At 40.8% G+C, this 13,235-nt stretch overlaps 1 protein-coding gene across 1 annotated transcript in view; it reads left to right on the forward strand.

Moving 5' to 3' along the window:
- Nucleotides 1-12,277, forward strand: part of CNOT8 (CCR4-NOT transcription complex subunit 8) — a 562,923-nt gene extending 550,646 nt beyond the window's left edge. The window contains exon 4 of the mRNA XM_044069543.1: nt 9,679-12,277. Within this exon, the coding sequence (XP_043925478.1) occupies nt 9,679-9,846 (168 nt within the window). The 3' untranslated portion in view covers nt 9,847-12,277. The remainder of the gene's footprint in view (nt 1-9,678) is intronic.
- The last annotated feature ends 958 nt before the right edge of the window (nt 12,278-13,235 follow it).

Below are 13,235 nucleotides of genomic sequence, written 5' to 3' on the forward strand. Positions count from 1 at the left end.
CAGAACTTCAGAGATTGTCCACTAAGCCTCCTTATTTAGTTTTTCACAGGGGTAGGGTTTCTCTACAGACCAGTCCATCCTTTTTACTAGAGGTGGTTTCTGAGTCTAATATTAACCAGGTCTTTAATCTCCCAGTGTTCTTTCTAAATTTTTCAAAGAAAGGAGCATTTGTTGCATTTGTTAGATGTGCACAGACAGTTAAGTTTCTACCATCACAGGATTAAATATTAAAGTCCGAATAATTGTTTTCTTTTCTGATTCAAAACTAAGCAAACCAGTATCCAAAGATGTTCATCTGTTGCAGTATTCTTAACATGAGGGAGCGCTCAGCTGCAGCAACCCGTCAGCCAGTATACAGAAGTCTTTCACTACTGTAGGATGCGTGGCACGTCGCACATAGCCTGCTGTCATATGTCTGCCATAAAAGTGTATGCACGTATCCACCTCAGAACTTCTCTGCCGCCAGTCTGTATGCCACCTTGAACATCAGTCTGCTGTACTGTTGTACTGCTTTCAGGTACTTCTGATGGCTTCCCATATGTTTTTTTTGGAAAGGGTTAAAAATGTAATCAATTCATTTGGCAAAAAAGGCAAGTCTAGAATGACATTTGATTAGTGTTGCCTAAGGAACTGGAGGGGCTCCCACTTCCCAAGTTACAAGCACACTTGAAAGCCACTCCTAGTAGCCCATTGCAAGTGTTGTCTCCTAGGTTATGGTAATGCATGTTAAAATATTTATTCAAGAATAGGGAGTTCCATTTCTCTCTCTAACTTGGGGTGAGGGGGACTGTGGAAGGTCTATACAAACTAGACCACCTAAAAGAAATAGAAAAGCCTTTGGCCTTAGCTAAAGGAATTGGTTAAATAAGTAGGAGCTAGTAAAACTTTTCCTAGTAAAATCTAACTAGGCATATAGGCCACAGTGGATGGGAAGATGATTAGGAAAAAGAACAGAGCTAGTTTTACTAGGCTCACTTAACGGAGACATCATGTTGTGGTAAGCTTTTATAGAAAGTTTTACAGCCTGTGAAGAATATAATCTGATCTATTGGATTCTGAAGTACAAATACGTAGCTTTGTCAGAGTTGCCCTGATGAAGGCAAGTTTGATAAATGATCAAACCATACATGGGGGGGATTATAAAGGGTTTACTTGACCAGATTTATAAGACCGGTTTGAAGTCTGCAAGTGCTGGAGAGAAAAATATTTGAGAAGACGACCTAGATGTGCAGTTATTTGAGGGAAAAATGGGAAGCAAGCATGATTAGCTGCTAAATATGCAATGAAGTCTAGATTTTTCAGGATTTTGGCTTGAAAAGATCTAGCAAACCCCTAGCAAATGGGCAAAAATATATCTTGCTGCTTCTGTTTACTGCTGCAGGTGACTGGAGGTAGCTGTTTAATGTATGTATCTTTTTGCAGTATTAGGAATTAGAGCAATGTTGGCAGGAAATGAGAAGGAAATAGGAAGAATGTAAAAGTAGAGAACTGTTTATTTTGTCAGTGCAGTTTTGATAAGTTGTCTACAACTGAAAAAAATTAGGAGGTAACTAGAAAGTAAAAACAGGATGAATCTTTCCACTTTATCTGAAGTCAGACATAGAATGAGTGATGTCTATGATATAGAAAAAAAAAGAGAGAAAAAAGGCTAGAGATTTAATGCAGAGAGGCTACTTTCATAGAAATATCTAGAGAAGATACTACTGTAATGGTAAAATATGTTAGAATGGTTGTAGAGGTGTAGTACCCATACAGTGGCTTCCCTGAGTAAAAGAGGAGTCCAGGATTGCAGTGGACTTTTGTAAAGGGAAATAATAATATTCTGACTCCTTTTATCTCATGTTAATTATAGGAAATCATAAGTGTAGAGATGTATACAGTAACAGACCTGTAATGGGCCATTTGGATTATAGTGTGCATGTTAGAAATTGTTTTGTAAGAGGGGAAAATGAGGGGTACTTTCATATTTGTGTTAACCAAATTAACAAAACTATATAATTTGTTAATCTAGTGTTATGTATTTGATATATTAATAAAATCGGAAGCATTTAAAATGTTACTCTCTACCTTGGCAGCTGTTACCACAGTCAGTCACACAGGAACATTTAGTGGCTAAGGCAGAGTCAAAGGCATACGTCTGGTGGGGAAAAGGAGAGCAGCCACCCTGGGAGCAAGGTGTTATGGGGCTCAACTGGGAAATTCTGGTCAGTCGGTGGTGCATTACCAGCATTCTTACATGAGTGCCAGTATTGCATTTGCAGTCATAGCTGAAGTTCTTCAGCGCTTTGCACTTGTGGTATAACAAATAAGCAGTTTGCTACATGTTTAAACAATATATCCCTTAGTATGAGAGGGACTTGTTTTTCTACCCAACTGAACAGTTGCGGGGATGCCAGATCAGAGGCTATAGGTAGCTGTGGCTCTAAGCCTAGTCATCATATATATGCCTCGGTCATGTTTTGCACAAAAAAGTAAAATACATCTTCTGGCTGATTAGTGACAAAAAAGGTAAATTTCTTGAATAAACCGCACGTGGGGTAAACTGCTAAAATGAAAATGTTCTAGTTATTGGTTCTTCAGTTGTTGGTATTACCTCATTTGTGTAATATTTTACAGATACTTTTGGTCAGTATTCTATTATCTTTATTGCTGTTTTCCATCCTTGGTTATTACTTTTTCCCATACTTTACATTTCTCTGATACATGTGAATTTGGGATAACTGATAGCTCACCTTGCACGATCGTTTCAGTGATTTGTAGAATCTGTGAACTCTTGTATGAAAGCTGTAAGTTAGGTAGTTTTTTCATCTCTCTGACCAGAATATACTTCTTCCTTTGACCTAAATTTTTGTATAACCTACTGATTTGTCATTTGTTTGCTTTGTGAACTGTCTTGTATGTTTTGTCCCCCCTCCTCATTTACAGATGTGAAATAGTCAGCAGCCACTACCCAATGTGTACTTCTCTCCTCCTCTGCAGCACCATCTGTAAATTTGTATACGTACAAGTCTTTGTGCAGTAGCAACCATCTCCATCTTGGAGATGGCCAGCTCAGTGTTTGGCCAGTCTTCCTAATTATTTCCTTGTGTACCCTACAAGTTGGAGGGTTACTTTAATACAGAAGTCATTTGCTAGTGTTATGTTTGAGAAAAAACTGGTAAGCAGGAGGAGCATTAGAAAAATTGAGCTAACACAGTTTAACAATTTTGCATCCCACTTGAAACCAGTTTGTATGTAAGTACGTCAGATTGCATCTTTGTAAATTGAAAATGTGTTAATTATTGGCTGATGACATTAAATTAGGTTAGAGCATCCAGCAGACAGACCTGTGGCGAACATCTCACAGCATCAAGCTTTCACAGTTGTGGCTCTGAGAAACTCTGATCCTGCTACCTAGGGTTACCCTTTTGCATATTATGGACTACAAGTTTAGTAAAACATAGCAGTGACATTGTCATTAACCAGTTATTTTGGGCATTATAATTAGATGTTCATCGTGTTACCCTGCTGCAGTCATCACACTTGGGTTATCCTGCCGTCAGGCGGTCCCGCAGTCGTCCTGAATTCCAAAGTCTTGGTCCGGCGTCAATTGCTGTCGCTTCTTCCCTGATGTCAGTGCACCAGGGGTATATAAGGGGCATCCAACACCATTTTCTTCAGTCTTTCTTGCCGCGCAGTGCCCGAAGCAGAGGCAGTTCTCAAGTGCCGGTCGGCCGACACCTGAGATTTTCAAATAGAGTTTCAGTCCGAAGTCTTCAAAGTTAAGTACTCCGTTGGGGAACCTTTTCTTGCCTCAGTCCGATGTCAGAAAAAGTTAACAATTGCATTTCTTGTGGGAAGCAAATACCTCATAAGGACTTTCATTCTTATTGTATACCTTGCCTAGGCCCAGACCACGACGTCACTGGTTGTCTGTTTTGTGCTAGGTTCAATAAGCGAACTGTAAAGCGACGCTTTGATTTCGCATGATACTACTTCGGTAGGAAATTTAATTACACTATGCCGTCAGAGCAACCGACTACCGGCGTGCATAAAAAACGCAAAGATAAAGACAGGCAGCCTAGATCCACGCCAGACTCTGAGGCCTCGGCTGGGCCGGTCGCCGGTTCTCCAGTTTTCAGTGAGGCGCCTAAGCAGCCCCTGGCTACCGCAGAATTGGAACCCCAGACTGCTTCGGATTCTCTAGCAAAGAGTTCTAGGCCGAGACAGCCATTTTCTTTAGGCCCTACCGACATTGCAGAAGGAGAAGCCGGTGCTGTAGAAACACTTTCGGTTTCAGAAGGTGTCTTCAGACCGACTACTCTTACCATAAAATCTTATGCTAAGCTTAAGACTCCTCTAAAACCAAAAAAGATTGCACTTCAGTCTCCAGTTCAAGGTCCCATGCCTAAGAAACAGATGCTTAAAATGGCTGAAGATTTTATTTCTTTAATCAGGGGTTCCCAACCCCCCCCCCCCCGACAAAAGGCCTAGACAAGAGGAGGATTATGCCTCCTCTGATCAAGTGTCTATTTCCTCAAGCTCCTCTGTAGAACAGGGTTACTCCTTTCCCCCTTATGAAGATTCTGATGCTGAAGATTCCATTCCCTCAGCTTCTCCCCCTGAAGACTATTCCTTTGGGGAAACCTTACATACCATGAGGGAACATTTCCACTGGGAAGGTCAGGACTACTCTGACTCATAGAAAAGGCTCTGAGAGTTCCTTTTACTCCCCCAGCACAAACCACTTGCTATCCCCCCAGTTTTAGACATTGTGGATGATGTTTACTTAGAATCTAGTCTAAATCCAGATTCTCTGCCTCCTGCTCCAGCCAAACCAGATGGATACTATAGAGTGCCTGACTCACACAAATTCCTTTACAAAAGCCCTGTTGCTGATCCAGAGACAATCTCCCAGGGTCCCAAAGGGGCTAAGGCTTCTATGGCTAAAAATCCTATACCCTCTGAAAGGGACTCCACAGCACTAGATAGGTGGGGGAAGAAGGTTTACACCTCAGCTACTCTAGCTATGAGAGCACTAAATTGTCAATTTCACATGCTTAAATACCAGCAATTCCTAATGTCTCAAAGCAGAAGATGAGCACGCACCCTCAACAGTCTGAATTCAAGGAAATGCAGGATCTGCTGCATGCAGCTTAACAGGTGGGCAAACATACTTTACAATGTGGATTTGATTCCTTGGAAGCTTCCTGTAGAGCAGCTGTTACTGGGCCTGTTATACGGAGGTATGCTTGGTTAAAGGAACAAACTCTGCCTAATCATGTTAAAGCCAAGTTACTAGATGCACCCTTACAGCAGGATGTCTTATTTGGGGTTAAAGCAGAAGAGGTTTTAAAGAAAATGGAGGATAAGGCAAAATCTATGCAGACTGTCAAAGATTTCTCACAGAGCCCCCACGCGTCAGAAGAAATTGGCCAACAAAAAATTGGTCCTTTCCAACTTCTGACAGACCACAGAGGGGTAAATACAGGTGCCCAAGGGGCGGAGGACAAGCACAAATCCCTTACAAACCTCACCAATGGGGCACTGCAACACAGAAGGGAGGAGAAGACAGGTCCCAAACTACTAGAAGGCAAACACAATGACTTAAACCTCAAACTGCCAAGCAAAACTCTCTTGGCAGCTCCCTTGGGAGGAAAATTATCACTCTTTGCAGACAACTGGCGCATCGTCACAAGGGACAAATGGGTCCTGGACATTATCTCACAAGGATACAGATTCCATTTCCACACCTTGCCAAGGATAAAAGGAATGCCAAACTTGCCACAAAATCAATGGGCAGAGGCACAAAAACAAATTACAGCTCTCATGGACATGAGAGCCATTCATCTGGTACCTACACAGGAGCAAGGCCAAGGATTTTACTCAAGGCTCTTTCTAGTCCCCAGAAAGGACAATGCTTGGAGACCCATTCTGGACCTTTCCATTCTAAACACCTTCTTGCAAGTACCCAAATTCAAGATGCTAACACTACAGCAGCTTCTTCGCATGTTGGGCAAGAAAGCTTGGCTAGTAACGTTGGACCTCAAGGAGGCATACCTGCATGTCTCTATCAGACAAGATTGCAGAAGATACCTCCATTTCATTGCAGGTTCAACCCATTACCAATTCTCTGCACTGCCCTTTGGCTTATCTACTGCGCCCAGGGTCTGCACAAAATGCCTGGCACCAGTAATTGCATACTGCAGACAGAGGAATTCAAATATACCCATACCTAGACGACTGCCTCATCCAAGCAGAAAGCAAGGACATTCTCTTACAACATCTGGCTTTTGTAAAACGCCTTTTAAGTTGCCTAGGGTACACAGTAAACGAAAAGAAATCAAAACTAGTGCTAACTAGTGCCCTCACAAAATATGACATTCCTGGGTGCCAGCTTTAATACAACGGCCCAGATGGCTTATCTGACGCCAGACAAACCACTACAACTAACTCAGTACTTCAAAACAATGGCAAAAAAGACCCAACTCCCTGCAAGAAAAATTCTGCAGGCCTTGGGCTTCATGGCATCTTGCATACTACTAATATTTGCAAAACTGCATATGAGGAAATTACAATGATACCTAAAAAGTGTATGGATTCAACACAGCCACAGCATGGAAACAATGATACCTCTCATTCCCTGCCTTCAACAGGAGTTTCTATGGTGGTCACAGGCATGTCACCTCAACAAGGGTCAGCCTTTCACCTTACCCCAAGCCAGGCAAATCATGACAACAGATGCATCGGACTATGCCTGGGTGTGGCACACATGGCAGGACGGTGCGTTTCAAGGCACATGGATTGCAGACCAAAGAAAGCTGCACATCAATCACAAAGAAATGCTCGCTGTTCAGAATACCCTGACAGCCTTCAAGGATCTCTTACATCCAGGACAGCGTATAATAAGGACAGACAACACCACAGTAAATGTGGTACATAAACAAACAAGGGGGTACACACTCCTACCCTCTATGCAGGCAAGCAACGACCTTGTGGAACACAGCACTAGCTTACCAAGTTCAATTACAAACTCAATTCCTGCCAGGAAAAAAGAACGCATTGGCAGACGACCTAAGCAGAAACATCAAGGATTCCCACGAGTGGAAACTGGATCCACAAGTATTTGCCATGATAACTCAATAATGGGGGCTCCAGATATAGACCTGTACAAGGACATTTCACCATCAAGCTTGGAAAGTGGACGCACTCTCATTCAGTTGGAAAATGCTGACAGTATATGCCTTCCCTCCATTGCCCCTTCTCACAAAGGTACTGCTGAAAGTCAGGATGGAGAGACCCCGAATGATACTCGTTGCCCCAGACTGGCCACACCAGCACTGGTACCCACTATTAAGGAATATGGCCCAGGGCCCACCATGGATTTTACCACAAATTACTCATCTGCTTACACAGCAAGACAGTCAGATTCTACACAGCCAGCTCAAAACCTTAAATTTGGCTGCATGGCACATCACCTAAGCAACCAGCCAGCTCCTCTTTCACAAGCTGTTATGGATGTTATTCTGGAGGCCAGGAGTCCCATCACCAGGAAAGCCTACTCAGACAAATGGAAAAGGTTTTGCTCCTGGAACCAAGCTAAAGGCCAAAATACCCTTCAGCCGGACATACCTCAGATTCTACAATATCTAACTGAGATGTTACACAAAGGGCTTTCTTTTTCATCTATTAAAATCCATGCCTCAGCTATTTCAGCTCACTACAACACGGATCCTGCCTTATTTTCACATCCACTTCTAAGGCAGTTTCTCAGAGGGGCCAAAAACATTAGGCCTCCTAGGAGAGCACCAACACCAACTTGGGACCTCAGTTTTGTTCTGGAAAAACTTATGCTACCTCCTTTTGAGCCAGCTTTCTCAGCTGACTTAAAGTTTATATCATGGAAGACTGCCCTGCTGCTAGCAATTACTTCAGCCAGAAGGGTCTCAGAGCTTCAGGCACTAATGTCAGTAGAGCCTTTCCTCACTTTTCATCAAGACAAAGTTTCTCTACGAACTAACCCCTCCTTTATGCCTAAGGTGGTATCCAGTGTGGCTCTAAATCAAACCATCCATTTGCCCACCTTCTTTCCAAATCCACAGAACAAAGGACAAAGACTCCTGCATTCCTTGGATATTCACAAGCATCTACGCTACTACTTTGATAAATAAGGCCTTCAGAAAATCTGACCAGCTTTTTGTATCCTATGCTACAGCATCACAAGGAAAGGCTATCTCAGAACAGACCATTTCCAAATGGATAGGATATTGCATACGTTTTTGCTACACCCACCATGGAAAACCAGTTCCTGTTAGCATAAGGCCCCACTCTACAAGGGCAGCATCTACATCTACAGCCTTCCTCAGGGGGGTGCCAACCAAGGATATTCTGGAAGCTGCAACTTGGAGTTCAGTACACACCTTCACCAAACACTATCACTTACCACTTTACTCTAAGACTAGAGCTGGCTTCACCACTGCAGTTTTGCAGGGCCTTCTAGCCTCCTCTAACCCTGTTTGACTCCACCTCCCATCCTTAGCTTTGGGATTCTACCAAAGTGTGATGATTGCAGCAGGGTAACACGATGAACATAGTACAGTTTTGTACCTACCATAAATGTAGATGTTCGAGTGTATACCGTGCTGCAGTCCAGGTTACCCTCCCTCCATCCCCTCTTACCTAACTAAAACCTTTCAATACCTTAAGATCTGATGCAACCTTTGTGGTGTATTTGCTTATAGCTGGAGGGATGTTTTGTTTGTGCTAAACTTTTATTATTGGTACTATCTACTGACCACCTTTTGGGGGGCACCTGACATCTGGGGCAAGAAAAACTGAAGAAAATGGTGTTGGATGCCCCTTATATACATACCCTTGGCACACTGACATCAGGGAAGAAGCGACAGCAACTGACGCCGGACCAAGACTTTGGAATTCAGGCCGACTGCGGGACCGGACCGCCTGACGGCAGGATAACCCAAGTGTGATGACTGCAGCAGGGTGTACACTGGAACATCTACATTTATGGTAGGTACAAAACTGTACTTTTTTGATATTTTAGATATTTTATTAATTTACTATTTGGTAACTGGATTGGTAGACTGGTTGAAGACTCTGCAGCCACGACTCAGGCACAATGGTAGGAATACATATTTTATAAACTAGCAGACAGTACTTACACAATTAAGTAAATGAATGCTAAACATAGATGTAGGAAAAACATGGAGAGACTTTCAGTAAGATGTAGAAGACTCGGTACAGTTCTTGGGTACACCTTTGCACGCTGTCATGTTTAAATACACATTTTGACACTGCTGTGGAACAATAAGACTAGTCTGTATTACACTGCTAGTGCAATATGTAATTTTATACGTTGAGCATGTACAGTATATACACTAGTATGCAGGTTATATGCAGCATTCATAGCTAAAGATTTAACAATTTGTAATGAATTGAAGGTTTGTTACTGCATTGGTGGATTCCTGCTTTAACTGTTAGCCGTAAAGCATTTACAAGCTAATTCATTAAAGAGTTGTTCTTAGTGACTTCTTGAACAGTAGGAGAGAATCTTAACACTTTATTTCAGCTGGGAATTTATTCTGTAGAGCTTTGAGTTTGATTAAGAAAATGTATAATTTCAAAGATAGGTTTGGGATAAAGGATAGAAAAGTATATTTATTTGAACTTTTCTCATTGCAGCTTTTTTTTGAGGACCATATTGATGATGCAAAGTACTGTGGACGTCTGTACGGACTTGGACCAGGTTCTGTTTTGAAGCAGAATGACAGTTATTCATCTCAGGAGGAAGGTGCCATCCCTTTTTCCACCAGTACGACGCAGCACTGCCAGCTGTCGAATGGGGTTTGACAGACATTTTGTTTTAAAATGAGAGAGAGAGAAAAAAGCACTGGACTTAAACCATCCCACAGGGACCAGGAGTCTGGCTCACCACAGAAACAAAGCGTTCAATCTTTTCAATATTTGGTGCTGGGCACAGATTTCTTTGCCCTTGTGTATGTGCAAGGTCTTTTCTGTTTTTTGTTGTTTTAAACAAGAGACTCTTTTGGCAGATTCTTATGTGAACGTACATCAACTCTGCTGAGTTGCTTATAGTGCGATATTTGAAGAAACAGCAACTGCCTCTTAATAAAACTTGTTCCTGACCTACCCATTTTAAACCCTTTGATTCGGCAGACAGATGCATTTTGATGGCAACAGATTGATGTTCCATTACATGAACTGCCTTATTTGTAGTGCATCATGTGCAATTGTAGAACCCATTTTTCTTGTATGTAGTTGGGGGGTGGGGATGGAAAACCTATTTCAGGCAAAGGGCATATTTGGATACAAGTATGTGATAAATGCAGTCAGTGCAGGATTAGTAAGAATACTGGTAGGTGATGAAATGATCACTTGAGTTGGGCTAAAACCAGGATATATGGATTCAGCTTGGTCAGCATCATCTTCGTTTGTGGCTCCTTTTTCTCAGGAGTTTTTTTTTTTTTTTTTTTTTTTGCATGTTCTGCAGATTGTCTGGACAGAAGTGTAACATTTGAGGAGACCAATTCCTCTCAGTAAGTTTAAGCTAAGATTGCAGCAGTGTTAAAAACAAAAATTGTTCATATGTACCAGCAGCATATCATTGGTTATCTATAGTGTTAGACAGTTAAATTTACCCCGTTGTGATGGTGTAGTGAAATCTGGTAGTTTACCTTTTTTAACAGTTTGTAAGAACTTTGTAAAAGAGAAGTCTGCAGAAACAGCTGCATTTGAGGTTGATTTCCGATTGTTGATTGACAGTATGGTAGATATCGCCAACTGCTTTGAGAAAAAAGAACATTTGGTTGGATAACATCATATTTCATTTTTTTTAATCTGGCCACTTCATCAGCCAGATATACAATTACTTTCATGGTGCTCTTATCTCCATGTTGGCTGCAGAAAACAAAGCATATATTTTTCAGAATGGTGTAGCAGTGGGCATGGTATTTTCCTATGCTAATTGATGAATTTCATTTTTTTTTTCCTAGCATGGTGAATACGGAATGCAACAGAAAAGTTAAGAGACTGCATTTGATGTTATTGGTTTGAGTGGTTCATGTCAACAGGAGGCAATCTTGAGTCATGCCCTTAAGTAGCAATTTGCTTCATGCTGGGTGTAGAAAACCCAGATGACCTTCTGCACAAAAAAGGGGGTAAGTAATTCAGCAGCTCTTGAAATAATCTAATTCCAGGCAGAAAATCCATTGAGCAATTGGTCTGTCTGGATGGATTAATTTCTGAAATGTGTAGTTTTTGCTTTGGAAACAGGCAGGCAGAAATGTGTAAATACCAAATTGCTAAGAGGGTGGGTCAGGTAAATGACAGTTTTTGTCCTATTTTTTAATATGGCAGGTTTGTATCATCCAGATGATTGCTTCTTGAAAAGGTCCAATTTTCTGACTGGTTCATTAAAGCACACAATAATTACATTTTAAACCATTTTAGTAAGAGCAGCTTTGTTTTCAAAGTTTTTTGCTTTTTTGGCATGTTCCCCTTTCTGATGCATATAATTTGTTGTAATTTCAATCTATTTCATTTATTTTACATTGCATTTAAGGGGTGTGTGGTAGGGGAGTAGATTAGAGTTAGGAATATTTAGTTCAGACTCTTCACACCTCTACCACTGTCCAGCATAACACCTCTAGACATGTTGTAGCATCTGTTCTCTGTACCTTTCTAAACCTCAGAGAGTGGCAGGCAGATCTCTCAAGTTGTCCAGTACAATTTAAATCAGGGAATCTAGAAAAGCGACCTTCAGTGTCTGGAATTCGCCTTCATTATTTTTCCATTGCATTATTTTATTTTATTTTTTTAAGTCAACAGAAGAACTAATGTTCTTTTTTAACTTTCAACTTTGATTAATTGTGTAAATAGTGTTTTTATATAAAAAGGAAAGAAAAACTGGCTAAATCTTGTTTTATGGGTAACTGAAGCATTCTGTTTTCAGACATAGGCTGGTAACATTCACTCTGTAAATAACTGCCCGGCTCTTGAAATGAAGGGTTGAAGCTTTGTATTTTTTTAATTTCTGTGTTCTCTTCTTGTGAAAACATGAACTTCTGCCATCAAGCTTTGTATATAGTTTGAGAGAAATTGAACACTTTAAGAAAACAAAAATGGTTGGAAGAATGATGACGGCGAAAATTTTCTAGTCTGAAAATTGGACTTGTAGTGATGTCATCTTTACTTGTTTTTAAAAAGTACTTGTAATATGCATTTGTTCTTTTAATGCTGTAAATTAAAATTTGTACACATAGTCTCTGCTGATTTTTTTTAGTACAGTTTATGCACGCACACATTCTCTCTGCTGATTTTGGAACAGTTTATGCGATAAACTTCAAAGTCATGTTTTTCTCTTTGGTTGCCATCCAGAATCACCAGTATGCAGTAGCATGGTTGACTGTTCTTTCATGTTTCATCATAGTTTTCTCTTATTGATGCATATTAATGTGAAGATATGACCTTCACTGTATTCTTATATTCTACTTGTGTTTTTGTAGAATGGAATTTAAGTGTTGAAGCTGATGGGGAGTTTGCAGAATGAAGCCATAGTGAGCTTAATATCAGTTGACTAAATTTTAGTTTTGTCCGCATTTGTTGTTAATTTGACCATTTGTTTATTCATTTATGTTTGCAGTACCTTTGTTGCTGGAAGCATTTGGCAGTTCAGTGTTTTAATTAACATGTGTTACACAGCCCTGTGTATATTTTGATAAACGTATTAGTTAGTTGTAGTGGCCAGTGAGTTCCCATAGGCTTTCCATTTGTTTAAATTCTACCATAACAAGTGTATGCAACAGTTGTACAGCTTGTGCATCAAATACTGCTTTCAGGACTGGCTTTAAGGCTTTTTTTGGAAGTTCACATCTTGGTTCAAGGGAGTGAGAAAATGAACTTTGTCATCGTTGTGCATGGAGGTGTGTGTGTGTGTTAGGAAAAGAAAATTTTAAAATAACTTGTGCTTTTTGTTGTGTGCGACAAAAGACATTCTAGAATTCTGTTCATGACAAAATTTTTCCAGTTTTTTTGTGCGGCTTAAGTAACACTTGAACAGTTACGAAAATAGACACTGTTTTCAAACTACTTCTTTTTCCATTTGTACAGTTCATGTGTCCAGCAGTTGGCATCGGGGTTAAGACTGAGGTGTAGTTTCTGTGGTACTGGATTTGTTTCCCTCAGCCTTTATTTGCCTACTGCGTGACCTTAAGCAAGTC

This window comes from Protopterus annectens, chromosome 4.part0 (assembly GCF_019279795.1).
Source record: "Protopterus annectens isolate FY-2018-M chromosome 4.part0, PAN1.0, whole genome shotgun sequence".
NCBI lineage: Eukaryota > Metazoa > Chordata > Ceratodontiformes > Protopteridae > Protopterus > Protopterus annectens.